This window comes from Onychomys torridus, chromosome 9 (genome assembly GCF_903995425.1).
Source record: "Onychomys torridus chromosome 9, mOncTor1.1, whole genome shotgun sequence".
Taxonomy (NCBI): domain Eukaryota; kingdom Metazoa; phylum Chordata; class Mammalia; order Rodentia; family Cricetidae; genus Onychomys; species Onychomys torridus.
The window spans coordinates 15,564,079-15,588,680 of NC_050451.1; the positions used below are offsets into that span (position 1 = coordinate 15,564,079).

A 24,602-nucleotide genomic window follows, 5' to 3' on the forward strand; every position below is an offset into this window, starting at 1 on the left:
ATATTTACCACATAATACATAATAGGAACTATGCCTGGGTAATAGCAACACTGGCATGTGTTGCGAAGGTTCTCAAACTGTGGGTTGTGACCCCTTTGAGGGACATATATCAAGTATCTTGCATATTAGATATTTACATTACAAGTCATATCAATGGCAAAATTACACTTATTAATTAGCAGCAAAATAATTGTGTAGTTGGAGGTCACCATATAAGGAACTGTACTAAAGGGTCACAGCATTATGAAGGTTGAGAACCACTGGGCTAGTGGCCTCATTTGGAAGCAAGTGTATTGTAATATAGAAACAATGATAGAAAGTACATAAATACTAAACATAGTCCAAAACGACATTTTACTTTCTTTTCTGATGCTTCATACACACACACACACACACACACACACACCAGCTCATGAGCTCAAGCCATAGAAACCTTCCTTTGCCCCCACGTAAATCATATTTTGCTTGTCGTTTTTATGTTTTACTGGCTGGTACATTTCATGTAATAATTGCCAGTTTTCTGACACCGCTGGTTCCCTTGCTACAAAAGATCTAATCTGTTCAGAGTAAGATAATTGCAGAGCTATTGAAATAAAAAGGAAAGGCCTGCATCTCACCGCTGTTGTGAGCCTCCAGCTGTGAGGCAGAGTTCACAGCCACCTTGCATAGTGAACAATAAAGCAGCCTCTTTGCCTTTTCTTCCTCAGTCTCTGTGGAAGGACTTGAGCTGTTGCCAGTGGCTGCCACTGCTGGGGGCGTTTTTTCCCCTTTAGAGGTGATCTCAGTTGTTACGGCACTGCTCTTGCACATTTCCACACTTGTCATTGTTGATATTACTGGTGTCCCTGTGGTACTATCTGTATTCAAAACAGAATAGGACAGAGTTAGAAAAACATGGCGTCATCCTTCCCTACTTAGAAACATATCACTGATGCAATATTCTGCTAATAATGATAACAGCAGCGAGCCAGAATGGCTTGTCACCTGTAAATTAATTCTGATGTCTGTCACAAATGACCACACTTAATTTCACACATTAAAACAAAAGCTAGATGATGCTTCAAAATATCTACAAGTACAGTTAGAAACTATTCTCTTCACACGAAATTAGCATTACATAAATTTCTCTGAACACACAGCCTGCCTGGAGGATATTTGGTAGTATGTTTACCTCTTTATAATAAATTTTAAAATAAAGACTAAGGATGAAGCTCTTAACTGTTCCCATTTTTCTTAGTTCCTGTCTTCCTGTCTCCCTACTACATTTATTTCTTTATTTAAACAATAGTATGGGTCCTTTGGTAAACACTCAGGAAAAATATACAGAATGTTGGTGTCAAAATTGCTCAGTTCAGCTCAGCAGCTCATTTAAAATATGGCCATATTTCTAAAGAACTATAGTTCAATACCTGGTATCAAAATCACTGATATAAAATTAAGCAGAATTCTAGTCTGAATATTTATTAAAGGCATGCTCCGTTTCCGGATGTATGCAGGAAGTTCATGGCAGGTGTAGTCAATCAATAGACACTACTCTCAAGGCATCACAGGCTTGTCATACCATGTTAGTATTTCAAGAGGTTGATGACCATGAAAGTGTTGATGTATTATAACCCAACAACCCTCTGGCTCAAAGTCTGATACTAAATCTGGAAAGATCAGCCTTCAAAGTGCAACTGCCTCATCCTAACTTCCCTCAGAGACACACTAAACTCCCCGAATGTATGTCAATCACCATATTAGTAATGTTCATCATACTCAATGATCATTTGCAAATAAGATCTGTTCTTGGATACTCTCAAAGCTCATGTCTTTTCTGCCTCTCAGTTGATTTTTAACCTCTTAGCCTCCCAAATATTCTCAGCCTGCCTCTCCAGCTGCTCTTAAACTGCTCTTCTGCATGTCATTCCACAGGCTGTCATAGTCACTGTTTCATACCATAATGAAAAGTCTGAGAATAAATGCTTTTGACAGTGGGTATAAGGACAGCAGTCTGTTTGTAATGGTGTATGGTATGGGCAACACATAAGAGGTTGTGTGTGTGTGTGTGTGTGTGTGTGTGTGTGTGTGTGTGTGTGTGTGCATAAATGTCAGGATCTCATGTGTTGTTCCTTACGTGCCACCCATCTTTATTTTGAGACAGATTTTCACTGATCTAAAGCTTGTCAAGTAAGTAGGGCTGGCTGGACAATGAACCTCACTGACCTGCTTATCTGTGCTTCTCCACCAATGTCACTACAAATATGTACCACAGTTCTCAGCTATTTTATGTGGATTCTGGGGATCAAACTCAGGTCTTCATGCTTGCAAGTGGGCACCTGACAGACTGGGCTGTACTTTAGCCCACTATAGCTCACATTGTCACACATTTCCCTTACTTAGGTGTAGGATTATGAACTGAGGCTGTTTGTCAGTTACAAGAAGAAAAATGGGCTTTTCTTAGGGCTGTTCTATAAAAAGATGAATCTGGATCTGGTTTCTTTCAACTGAAATTTCACACACTTTAATCACTTATTTAGCAATAATTCTCCTTCAGTGGAAGGGAAAATATTCCCCAGTTACATATTTTTGAAGTGTCATCTGTAAATTGTTACCTCATGAGCAAAGAAAATCAAAATTACTCTAACTTTTGCTTCTAAATACACATAAGCTTTCTTTCTTCTTCTAATTTTTATTTATATGTATGCATGGTGTGTGTGTGTGTGTATGTGTGTGTGTGTGTGTGTGTGTGTACATCTGTGAAGGCCAGACTAGGGGATTGGATTCCTGGGAGCTGGAATTAGAGGTGGTCATGAGCTGTCAGACATGGACGCAGAGAACACAGTTTGAGTCCTCTACCCATGCGATATGTGCCCTGACCCACTGAGCATCTCCCCAATCCCTAGATGTCCATCTTCTGATTAGTTTTTACTAGCCTAATACATTACCAGTATTAAAAACCAGAAAATAGCCCCCAAATACCTTTAACAATCTAGAAGTAGCATAAAACCAACAGCTTCAAGATAGGTCTATAACTGTTTGCTGTCTCCAACAAATGAAAAGACTTGTCGATGAAATTATTACCAGCATCCTGTTTACCAAGGGTTTATATTACAAAATTAATCTTATATACATCTTAAACCATTTCATTTAACCTTCAGTAGAGCTAGGGATCCAGAAATCTTCAGAATTTAAGGAAATGCTACAGAGTCTCACAGTAGGACAGAGTGAAATACTTCATGAAATGTAGAAACTGGAAATTTGAAAAGAGAGAGAGATGTTAATGGCAGTCTTTGCCGTGACTGTGAATGTCCATGGTAAGATCACAAGCAGCTGTGAGCTACAACCACTGAATTTGTTTTGTGCTCAGCTCTATGGGGAGTGAGGGTTGTAAATATCATACTTTAAACCCACCACACCACAATGGAGTCAGAGTGCACTGGGGTGAGTATTCATTTCATGGAATGACCATGGGCAGAATTTCCCTGTAATATCCTTCTTCTAATATCACTTCCTCTGGTCTGGTATATTTCTTTTTCTATATTGATCTAAAAAGGACACACAACATATACCATATTTATCCTAAGACAATGTTCTTATTTACAGTGAGATTTGCTTGTAAATTATAAAATACAACCATGGCTCTTCCAATCCCTACAATAACTATACTGATGTATTCCCCTGCATCTAGAGGGTAATGCTCATTTATTTCAAAGACACTGTAAGGTAAAAGACTCCAGGTTCTGTCCATAGGACTTGGTAAGGCCTTAACACCCTATGGAGACTGCTCACTTGAGACAATCTTCTGAGAACTCATAGCTAAATGATTAACTTCCAACATGTCTATTTGTGGCCTATTTTTGACCACATAGTTGAGATTGTATTTATTATTTTTAAGCTTATAGAAAATTTGAACAAATTACAAAGCTATATTTTGTTAATTTTAAATTTAATGTGTAAATCATGGTTTCATAAGGGAAGATTGATATTCATTTATAAAAAGATGTTTTCTCTTGTCTTTTTAATCTCTAATAAAGGAATATTTACTCAAATCAACAAATTAACCCAAGGTTATTCTGTATTCAAAGAAAATCAACCACTCTGCATTTGGTAATAATATTAGCAAAAAAGTTTTTCTATAACATAATACATTAAATCACCAATTATATGTAATTCTTATTTACCTATTAAAATATTGTTCAGGTTTAGTGATAGCTCAATGAGTAAAGGCACTTGTCATCAAGGCTTTTGATCCATGTTCAATCCCTGTATCTCACATAGTGAAAGGATAGAACTAAGTCCCTCAAGTTGTCCTCTGACCTATATGTGTGTGCCATGGCATCACACAAACACACAGAAAGGCACACACACACACACACACACACACACACACACACACACACACACACTCAAATGTAATAAAAAGGAGAGAATATTCAAGTCAGAACAGTTTACCAGCACACCAAGTGGTCAAGTGGTGAGAAGTACCCTTATGGCCTTTATCCTTGAAATCACAGCACCTATCTAGTCCCAGAAAACAAAGTCAGAGGCACTCTACCTACTTCCTAACCAGTGATCCTCTATCTATCAATGTTGTCAAGACAAAGAAAGTCTTAGACACTATATCAGTACAGGATGCTCAAGGAGACAGGATGACTGAATGACAGGAAACAGTAATGATTCAAACACCACCCTGCTATACACACAGAGCACTCCTTAAATCAGAATCAGGCAGGGGCTTTAGGAAGTTTCTCATCAGTTTGAGCTCATTAGTTATAATAAATCTCAGTACTGTGAAATACTGATGAGGGGAATTTGGTATACGGCACACAGGGTTAGTGCTATTTTATTACATATATTTGTAAATCTAATACTTAAAATTCAGATTTATTAAATGCAAGGGAAAGGACTTGCCAACAAAAGTGTAGTATGATCAGAGGGATATCCAGGGCTATAGAACACAGTTCTCAATTTTTAGACAAGTTAGCTTCAGGAAAATTTCCACGGCCAAGCTGTGCTCTCAAGTGGAAAGACAAACTTGATATTTCATAGCCCACTTCCAAATTTGAGCCTGTCATCATACTCTGAAATGACTCATGTCTTCAAACTCTATTCCATCAACATTTTATATTAAGCAGCTAACTTAATGTTAGGACATTGTGGGTATCAAGGTCCTTAAAAATAGACCATGTGCTTAGTGGTGAAAAGGACACATTGTCAAGACTTCAAACACTAAGCTATTACAAACCTAACCCTTCCGTCTGCTTTGTTCACTACTGTACTGCTACTTTGTACAAGCTAGGCACTTAATAAATATTTATTTAAAGAAATGAATGAAAGAACACTATTAAGCACCATGAGGTACTTTTGAATGTATTTGTAGGTACTAACTCATTCAATTCATAAAAACCTAAAAGTTGCATATCATTTTTATACCCAGCTTCTAAAAGAAAAATTGGGGACTTGAAAAATGTTGGAACTTTCCATTTGACAGGCCTGTAGCATGCATCACGATGATCTGAATTCAGACTGCTTCAGCTGCACTGACCCTTCATTCATTTCTTTACTGATAAAATTAGATATTGCAAAAAGATTTTGAATGAGTTGTGATTTACCTTGTAATCTAAAAGACAACATCTCAGATCTTTGACTTGAAATGCAACTAGTCATATTCTAAGCTAATCATAACTATCTAATCATTTTTTTTTTTTTGCACTACTCAAACCCACTCAGACTAAGAAGGAAAGACAAAAAGCTACATCTGTCAAATGCCCTCTGATGCAGAATGGTAAGAATCATGGTGGCCTCCTTTACTGTTTCTTCACCACCACAAACTACACATGATGGGGAAGGGGGCAATGATTCATTCTTCTCAGTGTTCCCCAAAGGCTGTTCAAATTTCTTTGCACTGTTCAACCAGTGTCTCTAGGAATAATAGAGGTGACAGGAAGCTGAAAATAATGGGTGAGATTCAGGCAGAAGAAAAATGGTCCAAGACTGTATTTCTGTGCTGTCTTTCTGCTAGGGCCCCATAGCAAATATTCATTAATGATACTGTCACTGTTTGGCTCTGCCATCCAAACAGATTGCTAACACTTTGTGGAGTAGACTTTAGTTGAAATTGAAAGGATCTATGTCAGGATTCAGAGTGGTCCATTTGTAGTCCCATCTTCTATAAAAGCCATTCTAAATAATGTTTTTAAAATCTACAAACCACAGAAATCCAGAAATTATCCACTTCTTGAATTCTGTGTCACAAAGCATAACAGACAAACTGCTTAGATAATTCCTCTAGGGATGAACTTCAGAACCAAGTGGGAAAACACAGCTGGGCCCCACCAGGCCCCTTGCAGGCCCAGGGATCAATGCTACGACTCCCAAGTAATCATGTTTTTCTGATCTGCACTTCTTTGTTTCTTCCTTCCTCATGAGAATTTCATTCTCAGATTGCTAAAAGATAAATACTGTAACTCCTTAGTATGTTGACAAAATGAAGTATGGTTTGCAGAAAGTCCTGAGTTCAATCCCAACACTGCTTTAAAGTGGCACCTAATGGTACATACACATCTGTAATCCTACCACCTAGAAAGTGGAGGCAGGAAGATCACAAGTGCAAAATCATTCTTGGTTATTTAGTAAGTACTAAACCTGCCTAGTTAGATACATGAGACACAATCTAAATATAATAATAATAATAATAATAATAATAATAATAATAATAAGCTGGGTGGTGATAGCATACACCTTTAATCCCAGCACTCAGGAGGCAGCAGAGCCAGGTGGATCTCTGTGAGTTCAAGGCCAGCCTGGTCGGCAGAGAGAGATCCAAAGCAGGCACCAAAACTACATAGAAACACTGTCTCAAAAAAAAAAAAATGAAAAGAAAAGAAAAAACAATAAAAAACAAAAAATGAAAGGAACAAAGTGAGAGAGGGATGAAAGACAGAGAGACAGAGATGTTTCATAAGAAGAACAATGCTGAGGAGCTATTGGGAGTCTGTGGTTGCTAGGGAGGGAGAGTCAATTTTTTTGATATGTGTGTCTTCTAGTAGGTTGACTATATTCTAGTGATCTGTACATGGGAAGACTAATTGGACCTAATAATTATTAAAGACAAAACAAAACACCATGAATTCTTGAGGGAAATGTGGCAGGGGAATAAGAATGAAGAAGTAGAAGTAGATATGACTAAAATATATTGTAGTCATGTATGAAAGTTTCAAAGAATAAATAAAAATACACTAAAAAGAATCAGGTGAGGGTGAATGAAGCAAGGGGGATCATGAGTTTTAAATCACCTTGCACTAGATAGTGGGACCTTGTCTCCAAAACAAAGTAATAGAATAAAAAGGGTTAGGGTCAGGCATCTAATAGCGAGCTCCTGAGAAATAGAGAGTAAAGGAGAGCTGGACGAGGCAGAGGGCAGAGGCTGCAGCTCTCACAAGCTTCAAAGAAACAGGTCCCATCAGAAACTGTCCAGTGTCTCACTTGGAAATGAGAAGAGTCCAGTAGATGGCCAAGTACAGCCGAGATCTATTTTGCATCTTCACACTGTACAACTTTGAAATATCCTTGACATTTCACAGGATCACACTAGTTTGAACAGGGATTCACCAAGTAAAAAGCAAGCTACACTGTCGAGGTAAATGTCCCTTCCCAACAACACTAACCAACAAGCCAGTGTTAGAACCTACAATTCAAAGTAAGTGAAGTAGGTCAACTGTGTAGATAGTGCCAAGGCTATGTGCAACTTCTCCTGAAATTTTGGTTAAATCCCAAAATGTAAGTATCATGTTCATTTTCTAAACTGTAAATGGCAATGCCTCTATAAACATATGTGTTAAAATCCTGAGTTGGCCACAATCTGCATGTTCTGGGCCACATACCACTAATGTTGGAAGGCACTCTGGGATGCAGAGCTACTTGTGGTCACCACAGTTCACGTATAGTCATGGGGCTTTACCCAGGCTCCCCTCAGAATACAAGGACAGACACACTTATTAGAAACTATTATGACTTTTACTTCTCTTTTTATTTATTTTCTCTTCAGATACAGGCTGGCATCCCATGGATATCAGCCAGCCATTGTATGTCAAGCTTCAGTGAGCCCAGGCACCCCCTTTTCCACTAAGGTTAGAGGAGGCAATCAGACAAGAGGAATGCATCCCCAAATCAGGCAACAGAGTCAGAGACAGCCTTTGCTCTTCCTACTAGGAGCCCCACAAAAACCAAGCTAAACAAGTCTTATATACATGCAGAGGACGAGGGCCCATGTAGACTCTCTAGGTGTTGGTTTAGTCTCTGTCAGACCCTTTGAGCCAGGTTAGTTGGTTCTGTGGGTTTTCATGTGGTGCCCTCGACACCACTGAGTCCTACAATCCTCCCTCCCCCTCTTCTGCAGGATACCAAGAGCTCTGCCTAATATTTGTCTGTGAGTCTCTGCATCTGTTTGCGTCAAAGGCTCTCTGATGACAGTTTGAATAGCCACCAATATATGAGTACAGCAGAATATCATTAGGAGTTATTTCAATGATTTTTTTAACCTGTAATGTTGGTTCTATCCTAGGTCTCTTGGGTGTCCAGTCTGCGGGTCCTGGCCCTTAGCATGGAGCCCCCTCTCAGGGTACAGGCCTCCAGCTGGGCCAGTCATTAGTCGGTCACTCCCACAACTTCTGTGCCATCGTTACCTCAGCACATCTTGTAGGGAGGACAAACTGTGGCTGGGTTGGTGTCCCAATCCCTCCTCTAGAAATCTTGCCTGGTTACAGAAGATGGCCAGTTCAGGCTTAGTATCTCCCATTACTAGGAGTCTTAGCCGAGGTCACCCTCATAGATTTCTGGCAGTTTCCATTGCTCTAGGTTTCTAGTTCATCTCAGGGATGCCCCAAGACTTCTACTTTCTTACAGCTGTTTCCCCTCTCCTTTCTTTGGAATCTACACAGAAGGAATATTGCCAAGGGTGATAGTCTTTATGCATCTTCCCAGCCTCACTTAATGTTCTGGCATCTTAGTTGATAACAGAAAAACAAGCATGTACAGGAAGACTTCACTGCATCGGAACCCCAGCTTCTTAATGTTAAAGACAATGTTATTCTTTATATTTTCCTGTTTTAATATACCACAGCTAGACCTGGATCTGCTAGGTAAGAGATGATATCATCAAATGTGTGATGCTAGCCTTTTTTCATCCTTTCAAAGGATGCATTCCTATCTTTTTCTAGGGCTAGACCAAAAACTCACCAGCAGTATACACAGTCAACCAAGTTGCCACCCTTGCTCATTTTCTCCAAGTACCTGGAAAACACTTTCATTCTTTACTTCCTTGGTTCTCACAGTATCTCACTGTGATAGGCACAGTGTTAGAAATATCCAAGAATCAAGTGCAATGTGTTCCTGTAAATTCATAATCCTGGAACTTCCTTTGGCCTCATAACCACACGGACATTTTAAAAAAGAGGGATTTCAAATTCCACTGCCCAGTCTCTGATTCAGTATGAACTGGTGGGAGCCTGAATGTCTGCATTTCTAACAAATCACCAAGTATTACTATTGATGAAATTATTAAGGCCACTGCACATAGTAAAAAGGGAGGTTTATTTTGTGGGGTAACTTACAAATGAAGGGATGGGTTGTAGGGTCTGGCAAAGGTATGACACACTCTGGCAGTGTTCTCTGGAGAACTCTGCTCCGTCTACCTCCAGCATCCAGGGTCCCAGAACCAAGAGAGACCTCTCCTCTCCTCGGTCTCCCGCTTCCTCCCTCAGCCCCGCCTTGTGGGCATGACCATTACCGAAGCCTCAATGGGGGTTGGAACTTCCAGGCCAGGCTGCAGCTGCGAGAACCACACTTCAAAACCGCCATGGACATTCCTGCCAGTCCGTTTCTGGCTCAGATTTATTGGTGTCAGCTGTGAAGTTAAATACCACTTAAACAGCAAGTCACACACTTGAGAAAAGAAAGTTTAGAATTGAGTGGCTTAGTGTCCTTGTTTGCCTGTGACTGAGGGAGTTCACGGACAGGGGAACTTTTATGCAAAAATGGGACTGTCTGGGTGTTCCAAGAAAGCTGGGACAAGTCAAACACCTATGAAAGAAATTTTGGAAAAGTAGGAAACAAACAAACCAAAAAATAAAAAAAGGGGAGGGGGCTGGAGAAGACGGCTCAGGAGTTAAGAGCACTTGCTGAGGACCAAAGTTCAGTTCTAAGCACATATATCAGGCTGCTTGTAACTACAGATACAGGGCCCAACACCTCCTCTGGACTCAGTGGCTATTCCCCTCCCCATGTATATATATGCATACATAAAAATTAAAATAAATGTTTTGTTTGAAAAGAACAAGAAATAGCAATAACAAATATAGCTAGCTGTATGAATGTTTCTACAGCTGCACATGTACACAGGCATGTGTGCATAATGGTCCAAGCACATTGGGAGGCAGTTCTTGAAATAATTGTTTCTTTCTTTTTTTTTTTTTTTTTTTTTTTTTTTTAGCTAAGGATCAATCCCAGGGCCTTGCTCTTGCTAGGCAAGTGCTCTACCACTGAACTAAATCCCCAACCTGAAATAATTGTTATAATCAAAGATATATGAAGACACATTCAGGTCTTTGAAGCAGAGCCCAGTCCCCACTGATGTTCCATTCAGCAGTAATATCAAGTTTTGTGGGGGTTTTGGGGTGGTTGTTTTTTGGTTTTTTTTTTTTTGGTTTTTTTTTTTGACAGAAATAGGGTCTCATCTCTAATTAGAGTGTGTGTTTCTAAGAAAAAAAATTTTTTCCTCTTAGAGACTTCCTTATAAATCCATTTGTTTCATCCTCTCTGAATGCAAGTTAAACCTATGTAAATCAATCATTAGTCAGGCTCAGTCTGTCTGGGTGGATCCAACCACCGTACACAGAGCTAATAAGCACCAAGATAAATGTGTGCAATTTGTCACACTCTGTGATATTTTTGCAAACTGTAAAGGGAAAGAAAAGGAGAGAAAAAATAGTTTGTTCCAAAGCTAGTTTAAACAACTGGATGGAGTCTTAGAGTTTTATTGCTATGAAGAGACACCATGACCACAGCAACTCTTATAAAGGAAAATATTTAATTGGGACTGGCTTACAGTTTCAGAGTTTCATGGTGCTTCAGAGCTAGTTAAGTGTTCTACATCCAGACTGGCAGGCAGAAGGAAGAGAGTAAGAATGAGCCATGAGCCTGGCTCAATCATCTGAAACCTCAAAGCCCACCCTCAGTAACACACTTCCTCCAAGAAGGCCACACCTCCCAATAGTGCCACTCATTATGAACCCATTTTCATTCAAGCTGCCTGTCTTAGTTCGGGTTTCTATTGCTGTGAAAAGACACCATGACCACAGCAATTCTTATAAGGGAAAACATTTAATTGTGCTGGCTTACAGTTCAGAGGTTCATCATGGTGGGACATAGCATGCAGGAAGACATGGCGCTGGAAAAGGAGCTGCTACATGTTGATATGCAGGCAACAGGGTATAGACTGTGACACTAGGTATACCATGAGAATAGGAGACCTCAAAGCCCACCACCACAGTGACACACTTCCTCCAACAAGACTACACTTACTCCAACAAAGCCACACCTCCTAATAGTGCCACTCCCTTCAAATTACCACATCACCACAGATGGTATGAGATTAGAAAGCTACCTTTCCTAAGCTTGTTAGATAATGTTTTTCCATCAATAGGACAAAAGGAAAAAAAAATAAGTGTATGAATAATGGTTCTCATAATTCAGATGCTTTCAAAGGTTAAAAAAGTAAGTACTGTATATTAGAAGTAAGCCTATATATTGAAAGTCTTGATTCCATATCTGGCAAGAAGTCAAAGTTGGCTTTTGCAGTTAGTGGCCTTGGTAGCCATCTGGGTAGAACATATAGCAACAGCCTTTTCCCTCTGACCAAGTGCTCTAGGGAAGAAATAGGGTATCTTGTGTCCTTAACTTCTATTTTAACTGTGTATTTGGCAGGAATTATAGCACAGGGTGATATAAAGTTAGAAATATTTGCTGATTGAAACTGAACACAAGATGAATGAGCTCTTATCTATTTATATTTTAGGATATGTAGAGAAGGATATATAGAGAAGTTAGAAGGTTATCATGCCAAGATACTTAGAATATAGGCACATGGTCTAGGATTCTATTGGGCAGAACATTACAGTGGAAAAAAACATAATATTTTCTTCCATGTAGAATGGTCTTGAAGATAAGGAAACAAGTTCTCATAATGGGCAGTGCCTTATGAAAGACTTAGTATGCAGATAATTTAGAACATTATCCCATCTGGTCATCGGCATTTTAGTGCCTGTACAAGATTACTCACATTTTCCATTACAGTTTTAGAATTTCATGGATTAAACGAGGAAAAACACATTTTCACCATCAGAAAGAAGCCACAATGTAACCAAGGGGCTTATACCACAGTCCACTATGCAGATGTTCAGAGTAAGGGGCTCTTTAATTTCAGGCTACTAGGAAAGGGATTTCCAAGGAGACAATTCCACTGGAGAAATGATGGAATGTTTACAAAGAAGAGGAAGAAATGAAATAAGCAAAGGCCTTTACAAAGATGGAGAGAATATTTACTTTTAGGGAAACATTATCTACAATTGAATATGGTCCTTTCAACTGAAAATTAAAAGTAGCAGTTTATGATTACTTTTGCTTTGACTGGTGGGGGAGAAAGAAGTCACCATATAATACAATCACCTGATAAAATTTCTCTCCTCAAAGTAATTGCCTCTATATGGTTTTACCATGATAATTTTTAAACATCAGAACATCCATAAAAATTAGAGAAAATGTACAAGTTAAACCTTAGAGGAGAAATATAAATTTGACTATTTACCAGAAAAATGAACACAGAAAGGTTTCTAGAACTTCCTGAAAAATCACAGAACACTATAGTAGAAACAACTATTACTGGCAAAGGAAGGGGGGAAATTTTCTACAGAAATCATACAAGCACAATTTTATGAAATTTCAGATAGAGTATTGTATTTCCTATTATCCTCATTGACTATCACATATTTACTGAACTTCCAAACTATAGAATCCTTCTTTATAATTTCTTAAAATAGGCATTATAATTATATCTCCATTTCAGCAAAACACTAAAGAAACATTATTAAACAAACACAAATAATTACTCTTTACTTTTCCACAAACTGTGCAATGAAAACTATTTTATCTTTCTATAGGCTTTACTGAAGAGTGTTTGTCTTGTAAATAGCCCAAACCTCATTGTTTGCATATACAATGTTTAATTTGATAGTGTAAATTATTTTTTAAAGTGGAGCTATGTCAGTAAAGAGTATTGTGTCTGAGAGTTAATTTTAAAGGACAAACGTGAGCTTTTGGAAACTGATGACCCTACTGACTAGCTCCATCCCGTAGAATATTAAATACTTTGATAGCTACAAAAGGATAGAAATGTGTTCCCAGTGGACTTAACTTCACAAGGGATGCTGATATTTTTCTTTAATTTCTACTGTTTGGATCTTATTTCAGATCTAGACTTTATCATTAGTTTCACTAAAATAACATTTAATAAAATAACATTAATATAACAAGACAAGTCTTAAGTTTTAGGAGTCAGCATTTTCATTAGGATACATATATCTTTTGTTTGGTTTTGATTTTGATTTTTGTAGTCTGACCAATCTTTATTTAGCTTACTTTGTTCCTCCAAATTTAGAGGAACTTAGAGATTTATGTATGTTTTATTGTGCACATGGGATTGAGTTAATTACCACTAGAATACGTTTTCACCAAATTGTGATGGGTTTAAATAGACTTAAAATAAACTACTCAGAGTCTCAAAATTTGGACTAACACCACTGACTTAGTCATGTTGAACCAAACTGCCTTCTTGCCTCCCACAGATCATCACTTTACTGGCCACAGTGGTCTCAGAAACTCCAAAGCCAGGAAGGAGACTGGCTCACTGGGTTAATGGTAGACTAAATGTTCAAAGGCAGCAGTGAACAGGAAGACTCAGTGCCCCGCACCTCGTCTTGCTAGGGCCCACCCTCTCTTGCTTTCTTCCCACCAGCCTGTGCCCAGCAGACAGTGGCTCCTTGCCTTCTTCCCTCTTCAGCAGGTCCAGTCAAGTCTCTGATGGTTCTTTTTCAGCTTTCAGTATCTAAATGAGTTAATTCACAGGAGAAACAAAAAAAGGAGCTAAGGACACATATATCTTAGGGTGTCTCACCATTGATGGTTGGTTGATTTTTGAGACCAGGATGGCCTCGAACTCAAGATCTTTCTGCCTGCCTTTGTTTCCCGAGTACAAGGTGTGTATCACCCAGTTTGGCAATCCCTGTTTTAATTATTGGTATTTTTTGTTACTTTTAATCAAAGAGCAGTTATGAAAAGTAAAAGTTAGTGCCGGTACCTTGATTGAGAATGTCGACTTGCCTTAGAGAGCATTTTCTAAAAGCAGTTTCCTTTTCTTGTTATGGAAGATGCATATCTGGTGTGTTCTGCATTCTGTAGCTATTTTGAAGGTAGCATAGGCTTTGGAGCTGTTTCTCTAGCAATGGAAAATCCTTTCCACGGAGTGTGTCATGCTTTGTCTTCTGTAACAGGCTTTTCTTGCCTGAAGAGGAAGTCAGTCCAGGAACACTAGACTCCAGGCTTGAATGTGTGTAGTCAAATGTCTCAGTGTTCTGGGAGTGTGTCAGGCTAAGAACACAGCCAAGCCTGGTACTTGGAAGGTTTCTGCCAAGCAATCAAGATCACAGCCAAGTCCAAATAGCCAACTGACAGGATTGAGGAGACAAGGCAGAGCCAGGAGGCAGGCTGGGCTAGAAGAAATAGAGCCTCGGGTATTTGAGGACACGGTTTAAGACCACAGTAGGCAGGCAAGGTGATGACCTTGTCCGTTTATTTTTAGCATGACAGCCTGGCCACTTGGAAAGCCCTCATGGCTTCATGGAGGAAATTTTCCATGCCCACCATCTGGCCCTCAATAGAATTGGCCAAGGAATAAAGGGAGCAGTGGTCCAGATTCTGTGCATTGTGTCTCAAGACCACACCAGTCTAGACAGGTGACTTCCTACCTCATTACAATAAAAGAACAAGGCAAGAAAATAAACATATGTGTTTGCTTATTGTCTCTGTGAGATCTTAGCGTTCTCTCATGAACCAGCCCTTGTGGAGGGCATTGTTATAGAAAACAAAGAAAAGCTTTTCTCACTTTTCTCTAGAAAGCAAAACAAAACGAAAACAAACAGACGAAAAAAGAATGAAAACCAAGGACTGCTCAACTCAAACAATGGAATCCATTTGTATTGTCTGGTCCAGCAACATCATCTTCTCAGAAAGAGAATGTACCTGCCTAGAGCTGTTCTATAAAAAAAATATCATGTTTTTCAGCATATTTAAAGTCTAGGATAAGGTCATCTAGATAACTCAAGTGAACAATTCTAAGTATTAAAGGAATTCTTGAAAGATTCTTGGATATTAAAAAAATACTGCATTTTGTTTTCATACAACTCATTTCCATAGAAAATGTGATGTGATGTGTGTGTGTGTGTGTGTGTGTGTGTGTGTGTGTGTGTGTGTGTATAGCATCATCTGTAGCATCATCATGCTATCATTTCAGGAATTACTTCTCATTTAACAGTTCAGAAAAAAATAATCCACCATGACTCAATATTTATAAGATAATTTCAAAACCAGCTGGTCTCCTTTCTGTTGACCAATCAGTCACAGTAAATAAATATGTCTCTGGCTATAGGTTAAATTAACTTAAACAATATATTTCAATAAGAAATTTTTTTGTACTTGCTTATTTAATAGCCAAATAGTTGTGTTATTTATGCCCTTACATTGTATTTCACTCAGAGATAAGTTTTGTGGCTTCCTTCCTTCTCTTTTTCCTCTGTTTGGTTTTATGTTTTACCTAGGATCTCATTCTCGAGGCTGACTGGGAACTCTCTATGCAGCCTCAGCTGACCTGAATGATCTTCCCAACTCAGCCTCCTGACTACCTGAATTACAGGCATTATCCCAGCTCTCCTTTTATTCATAAAAGAATATTTTTATCATCTATAATTCCAGAATTTAAGAGGTAGTGGCATGAGGATTGTCAAAAGTTCAAGATCAGCACAGGCTACAGAGTGAGAGCACATGCTAAAAATAATTAAATAAATAACTAATTAAACTTGGCAGATAAATAAATAAACAAATAAATAAATAAATAGAAGGAAGGAAGACAGGAGGAAAAAGGAATGTTAATTTTTATCAACTTATCTGAACAGATGCATGGAATTAACTAATCCATAGAATTTGCATGCAATTCATCAGTTGCATCTTTGAGGTTCCATCATCACAGATGCCCTGATTCTTCGAAGGAATTTCCTCCTAAGGTTTCTGAGGTAATGATGGAAAATATGCCAACCTATCCACTGTGTAAATGCTGGTGTTGGTGATATTGATGTATTGCAGCATGTGAGTGAATGACAAATATGGAAGAAATCCAGTCTATTCTGCGAGTTCCCAGCAACACAACACACTCAGAGCCATCAGTTGCCTTGCTAAGGTGAAGGCTTCTTTTTCAAAGACTTTAATGACTCATTAGCTTTGGCTATGACTTTTTCTAGATAGCTAGACCCACATCTCTACTGTCTAGTTTTACAAATGATTATTCTATGTGTCTATGTGCATTTGTTTGTATATTTGGGAGGCACTCACAGAAGGGAATCAGTTCCCCTGGAGTTGGGATTACAAGATGTTAAAGGCAGTCTCTATGGGCACCAAGAACAAACCCAGGTCCTCTGCAAGAACATCAAGTATTCTGCTGACCCATCATCCTTCCAGGTCCAGAGTTCTTATTGTGTAATTGAAAATCTACTATCAATATTCATCTACTCTCTTATATAATATAGATATTAATCATAAATTTCATAATCAGAACCAAAATTATTTACACATTATTGTTATCACTTGACAGAGAAAACATTATCTCTGACACTAGTGAGCAACATATAAAACTTTTATGTGATATCAAGAGGACTTTGTTTCTATTTTTTTCTATTTCTGCAAGAACATTATTAAGGTGATGCTTACTACTAGAAAGTAGTATGTAATTTTTAACTATTTTGTAGCTCTTATAACAGAAATATATGTCTTAAACATTTTAGTGTGATGTTGTTACATTATTGTAAATTGGATGTACTGTGTCAGATTTGTAATTCTTATTGATTATTTATAACAGTATCTTTCTGTAAATGCAATAATTTAAAATGCCAAATTTTCAGAGATAGAGCTTTAAAATCTAGAGTTTAGAAATCATGTAAAATGTATGAATTACTATGCATTGGTCTTTCTGTTGCTTCATGTAAGTAGTGGTGTTCATCTGCAGGTTTTCCCTTTAGATAAAGAATATGCCAAGGCTTGAGGGATGGTGCTGAGGTGAAGATCACTTGTTGCTCTTCCAGAGGATCTGAGTTTGGCTCCCAGTACTAACATGAAGCTTGCACCTCCTATAACTCCAGGTACAGACCTGACACTCTACTATCATTCACAGGCACCCTATATGAGAAATATACTGATACATGCACTTAAATAACAAATTTTAAAAATATAAGCCAAGCTTTCCACTCTGCTCATGTTACCACTATTCATCATTGTGGGAAAGTTCTAGTCAGGTTCATTAATAAGAAAGAAAAGGACATGCAAATTAATTAAAACTTTCTTTGCTGTCAGCTGATATAATTTCATGACCTAACACTTGTAAAACCCTAAATAATTTAGCAAAGAACAATAGTTTATGAGCTCAGGAATGTCATCAATGCAACATTTATATACAAAATCAGTTGTACTTCTATTCAACAGCAATGAATAATCTACAGGAGAAATTAACAGATGGATTCATTTATAATAATATGAAAAACATAAAATACTCAGCATTAAATTTAATCAATATCTTGAGAGACCTACACATTGGAAACTATAAGATAATGTTGAAAGGCATTAAAGAAGACTGAAGTACATCAGTGAAAAACACGTGTTCATTTATTGGAAGACTTAATATTAATGTGGCAAGATGACCCAAATGAGTCCACATCATCAGTGTAATCACTCTAAACTCATATGTGTATTTTTTTTTGTAGAAATGGAGAATCTGACTTACAACTCATACAGAAAGGCATGGATCCGTAAATACAAAGTCGAATATTGAAAAGAACAAAACTGGATAACTCACACTTCTTGAATTCAACATATATTAAAAATTATAGCAATCAAAGGAGTATGCTGCCCAAGCATAAACAAGAGAAACAGAAATGAATCCCAAACTCATACACATGTGTATGGGAAATTCATCTTGCACAAGGGTGAGAGAATTGTCTACTTATTTCATTTTTGCAGGTATTCTACTGTTCTGCTTAGTGTTCTATCAACTTGTTAGAAGTCAGGGCCAACTGGGAAGAGAGAACCTCAGTTGTGATAATGCCTCCATTAGACTGGCCTGTAGGCAAGTTGGGAGGTCATGGTAGTGGTGCCCGATACAGGGCAATTCTTATAAAGGAAAACATTTAATTGAGGTGGCATCTTACAGTTCCTTTCAGAGGTCTAGTCCATTTTCATCCTGGTGGGAAGCATGACAGCCTGCAAGCCGACATGGTGCTGGAGAAGGAACTGCTACATGTTGATACGCAGGTAACAGAATTTAGACTGTGACACTAGGAGTAGCTTGAGCATAGGAGACCTCAAAGCCCACATTGACACACTTATTCTATAAAGGCTGTCTCCACTCCAACAAAGCCACACTTCCTAATAGTGTCATTCCTTATGAGATTATAATACATACATATTATTCATTTTATAATATACAAAGAAGCCCTGCAGTTGAACAACAGAGAACAACCAACCAGTTAAAAAGAGGACAGGAAGTTGAAGTCAATTGTCTAAATTTTCTAATCAATAAAGACATGGAAGAAATTCAGCATGAAATTTTAGGGAGCATGAGTATTCATATTCACTAGAACCATAACATGACACAAACTGTCAATTCAGATAAAAGCAAATCCAGAGTGCAGAGTGGTGGCAAAGCTGCCAGGGAGCTGGAATCTGCCCATGGTTGGGTGTTTCTCAAGGAGTGGGAGTCACACATGGGTTTCTCTATGGCTCAGAAATGTAGCCTTTGGACACATGCATACCAATGAAAATACATGCTTACAAGTACCTTGTTCACAAACAGCCATTGCTGAGTTGCACTGTTCATACTCATCAATCTGTACTAACAACACTTTTGCCTATGTACTGGTCACAGGATGCATGTATGCAGGATGCTTCTCCATGGAATTTCTTTCAGCTTTATGTACGGAATGAGATGCTGTTTGAAGCTATGTTACAGTTAAACCTTGAGAGCATATGCCAAACAAAAAGTAGTTGATCACAAAAATCCAGACTTTGTAGGGTCTTATTCATATAAATGTCAGGAGTATCAACAGAGACAGAAAGCAGATTGGAAGCCAAGGGAATGCGACACAGTGAGTTAGGAGGCATGGGATTTCTTCTTGTGGGATGGAAACAGTTATGATTGTAATAATGGCAAATCATAACGAATGTATTTAAACTCCTTGCTTATATACCTTAATCTGATAAAATACTGATTTTCACAATATGTAAACTTCCTTTCTTTAATTTTTTTTTAAATCAGATCAATGTTTCTGGTTGGGCCAAGTCTTCATGCTTTATCTGGTTTTATCAACACAGATGAAAGTGTGTCTCCCACCCATCTTGCAACTCTTCTTCTCTGCCTTCTTTTTCTCAATAGCATCTATCTCATTCAAATGAGCCTGCAATATGTTATAACCTCAAATGTTTTTAATCTTAGACTTGCAAGCAAGGACTTAAAGTTGTTTTATTCTTTGCTGATCCTTAGTATCTAGAGCAGTTCCTCAAACAAAGGGATTTCCTGATAAGTAGTTTGTATATAAATGGATGAAATAATTCAGGGAAGCAGTGATGCTTGGGGGAGAGAGGCATAGAGAAATTCAGTACCACTGTGTGGTCACAAGTATCAAAGTAATTTTTATCTCTCCCCCAGTTTTATTATCTTTCATTGAGTTGTGATTTAATTAAGGAATTTAGGGAAAGTGATGATAACTTCGTTGAGGGAGAATATATATCCCAAGATTCATCAGATAGCTTAGAACACTAAGCTAATTGATTTTGATAAACAAACATGGTTATAAAAACTGTAGTTTTAGGTCTTGGTCCAGGGCCCTGGAGCACTTGGCTGGGCAGTGTTGATGTTTGTGGCTTCTGTTGCCACTGGTGGCTATGCAGGAGCCTGTATTCTGGAACATTACCTGGGGTCATGTTGGAGTCCAAAAGCCAAACTACCTAGGAAGCCATGCTATTCTGAGTGGCCTGCACTGCCATCTGAGACCATGGTGACATCCGGTCCTGGGCTGCTGCCTAGGACCATGTCTGAGTCTGTGGTCCTACCATAGCCAGGGTCTTTATTAAAGTCTGTGTCCCATGTTGCTACAAAAGGCCACATAGATGCCCAGGGACTGGGCCATAACCTATGGCCATGAGGGTGACTGAGATCTATGCTGCCACCAAGGACATTCTGATCTGAGTAGCCTGCACTGTTACCTAGAGCTATTGTGTCATCTGGGCCAGGGATGCTGCTGAGGAGCATGTCTGGGTTCATGGTCATGCTGCAGCTGGGACCTGTGGTGATGTTCATGACCCATGTTAGCACGCATGTACGCTGGTGGGGGGGGCGGGGCGGGTAGATAGTCATTGGAACCTTGCTGGGCTGAGACAGCCCTGCCCCCTTCATTGGCCCCATGATAGCTAGCCCTGCCCCTCGCTTGATACTGATGCAAGCAAGCTGGCCCTACCTCTCAGAAAAGAGCTTGCCCCTGTACTAGGGAAAAATATCTTCACCCCTCACTACAGGCATGCACCTCACCTGGGCAGTACACTAGAGCTGATCCTGTAGTCTGGATGCAGGTAGACCATCCCTGAGGGCAGTAAAGCTGACCCTGCCTCCTCTTGTCTACTTTGTGATAGCATGAGTGAGAAAAAGATGCCTTTCCCCCTCACCCATTACCACCTGTAGCAGATGAGAGAACTGGCCTTGGGATCACAAGAAAGAAGGAACTAACCCTGTCCCACACCAGCTGCAGCTCACCCAAGAGTAGGCCCTGCAACTTGCCTGGGTAGCACACTAGAGCTGACCCTGTTGTCAGGGTTGCAAGTGGGCCAGCTCTAAGGATGTAAGAGCAGGAGAGCTGCCCCTGCCTCTACAGCCCTATATTCCCCCTACAGCAATCAGGAGAGAAAGCCCTGCACCTTACCTGGGCAAAACAATTGAGCTGCCACTGGCGAAGTGAGTGTAGGGAATGTGGGTCTGAGGGCCTGAAAGCAGAACAATCCCCACTTCTTGCTTTAGGTTGCTTTGGGTGAGCTAGCTGAGGCAGAGGTGGAGAGCTTGCCTGGATAATGATGATGAGGGAAAGCAAGCAAGCTGACCAATGCAGCTACCACCCAGGACCCGGACCAGGGATATGAGTTGACCCAGCCCAATATCCACCTCATCTATGAACTGTTGGAGTATGTGAAGGGGATGAACCTATAGATTCAAAATAGTATGAGCTCCATGACAGCAGAATATCCAGTGAGAGCCCATAACCACTTGTGTACCAGAAAACAGAGGCCTAGAGCCAATGCCTTGTGGCAATGAACTCTTGCAAGTAAAGGGGAAAGTATGTGATTCAATGGGCCACACTACAGCTTCCCAAACAAGAGTCTCTCTTTTACAGTTGTTTCTGTTTGGTTTGGTTTGGCTTTGGGTTTTTCTTTAAATTTGTTTTTTATTTAGTGGGGAGGTTGCAAGGGCTAAGGGCAGATGTGAGGAGATGAGGAGAAGATAAGTAGGATCAGAATGTATGATGTGAAATGCACAAAAATCAATAAAAGTTTTCTTTAAAGGGTAGTCTTAATGCTTACTATTTCTAAAGAAGGATTAATGGGTGGAGAATTGTAAATAATTCTGAAGCCAATGGCTGAATAGACTAGGGTGAATATGGACTCTTTTCTTTTTATTCTTCTTGGTCAAGAAGAAGGGAGCACTACAGCCTAGAAAGGATACTGAGACTCTTGGGGAAAAAATAAAAACTTACACAGCTGGGAAAGATATTAAGACAAAAGCAGAAAATTCAGGCTAATAAGACTGTTTGGGAATTTGAACTCTCAGGTGTCAAATAACCAGGGAGGCCCGGAAATAGGACTTAAAATGAAGAAGCAGAGCTGGATGGTCTGCATTGAAAAGAATTATATAAAGAAATTTAAAAAAATCCCAAATGTAGTAAATGCCTGAATTCCTTCAGCCTTGCACGGGGGCTCAAGAGCCTTGTGCTTGTCAGTTGTTAATACTTGCACTTCATGTTTGTAGATTTCTCAGTTTTATGGAAATTCCATCATTGAATAAAAACACATGCTGTGTTTTTTCCAGTTAATCTATCCTGTGAGGAATCCACTATGAAAAGTATCAACCCAGTGAAACTTCAATAACATTTTTTTCTTTATAACTGAGATAAATAATGTCAAACACAATGTCCAATAAGCTGTCCTACTTTGGAATCAGTGTCAGAATCGTCACTCAAATCATAAAATACCAAGTTTTAATATGACCCAGAAATGCTCTGCTTCTCCAATTTCACACATACTCAACAGAAACACAAACATGTCTTCAATAAAACCATATATAAAATTTCACAGGAACATTACTTATTTTCTCCAAACAGTAAAAATAAAAAATGTCTATCTATGAGGGGATGAAAGGAACAGTATACTGTGGTATATTCCTGTAATGGACTATCATTCTGCTCCCAAAAAGAAGACATTATTACAAAAGCCATATTGCCAAGAACTTGAAAACATTCCACTTAATTGATGAGGTATAAACTACTTCCATGTATTGTATATTTATATGGACAACCCAGCATAGGTACATCTTCACAGAGATACCAAAAGAAGTAGTCTAAAATCAACTGTGATGACAACTACACAACTCACCATGTACTCCAAAAACCATTGAGAGCACACATTAAAAGGCTGTGTTGCCAATTCTTCATAGAAATAGAAAGATCAATACTCAACTTCATATAGAAAAACAAATAGCTAAAACAATCCTGTACAATATAGCAACCTCTGGAGGCATCACCATACCTGACCTCAAGCCCTACTATAGAACTATAGTAATAAAAACAGCTTGGTATTGGCATAAAAACCAACATGTGGCCAGGTAGTGGTGGTGCATGCCTTCAATCCCCACACTCCAGAGGCATAGGCAGGTGGATCTCTGTAAGTTCAAGGCCAGCCTGGGCTACAGAGTGAGTTCCAGGAAAAGGTACAAAGCTATACCGAGAAAAAAAACTGACATGTGGACCAATGGAATCTATTTGAAGACCCTGACATTAATCCACATACCTATGAACACCTTATTTTTTACAAAGAAGCCAAAACTGTACAATGGAAAAAGGAACGCATTTTCAACAAATGGTGCTGGCATACTTGGATGTCAACATGTAGAAGATTGCAAATAAATCCATATGTACTTTATGCACAAAACTCCAGCCAAAGTTTATCAAAGACCTCAACATAAATCCAGTTACACTGAACCTGACAGAAGAGAAAGTAGGAAGTAGTCTTGAAAGCATTGGCATGGGAGATCATTTTCTAAATATAACACTAGTAGCACAGACACTGAGAGCAACAATTAATAAATGGGACCTCCTGAAACTGAGAAGCTTCTGTAAGACAAAGAACATGGTAAAGATACTCATCAACCCCACATCTGAAAGAGGGCTGATCTCCAAAATATATAAAGAATTCAAGAAACAAGACATCAAAATACTGAACAACCCAATTAAAAAATGGGCTACAAAGCTAAACAGAGAATTCTCAACAGAAGAATCTCAAATGGCTGAAAAACATTTAAGGAATTGTTAACATCCTTAGTCATCAGGGAAATGCAAGTCAAAATGACTCTGAGATACCATCTAACACCTATCAGAATGGCTAAGATCAAAAACACTGATAACAGCTTATGTTGGAGAGGATGCAGAGCAAGGAGAACACTCCTACACTGTTGGTGAGAGTGCAAACTTGCACAGACACTTTGGAATCAGTATGGCAGTTTCTTGGAAAATTGGGAATCAATCTTCCTCAAGACCCAGCTATACCACTCTTAGGCATATACCCAAGGCATGCTCAATCATATCACAAGAACACATGCTCAACTAAGTGCATATCAGCATTATTTGTAATAGCCAAAACCTGAAAACAACCTAGATGCCCTTCAACTGAAGAGTGAATAAAGAAAATATGGTACATATACACAATGGAGTACTACTCAGCTGTAAGAAACAATGACATCATGAAATTTGCAGGCAAATGGATGAAACTAGAAAATATTATCCTGAGTGACGTAAACCGGACTCGGAATGACAAATATGGTATGTACTTACTCATAAGTGGATACTAGATGTAAAAAAAAAGTTAATCAGACTATACCACCCACAGCCCCAGATAAGCTAGCTAACAAGGAGTACCCTAAGAGGGATGCATAAATC

General features: G+C 38.9%; 1 protein-coding gene across 4 annotated transcripts in view; it reads right to left on the reverse strand.

Annotated features, from left to right (window-relative positions):
* Positions 1 to 24,602, reverse strand: part of Znf385d (zinc finger protein 385D) — a 924,801-nt gene that overhangs the window by 20,317 nt on the left and 879,882 nt on the right. For all 4 annotated transcript variants that reach the window (XM_036199939.1, XM_036199941.1, XM_036199940.1 and 1 more), the window contains one exon: positions 618 to 857. In XM_036199939.1, the coding sequence (XP_036055832.1) occupies positions 618 to 857 (240 nt within the window). The remainder of the gene's footprint in view (positions 1 to 617; positions 858 to 24,602) is intronic.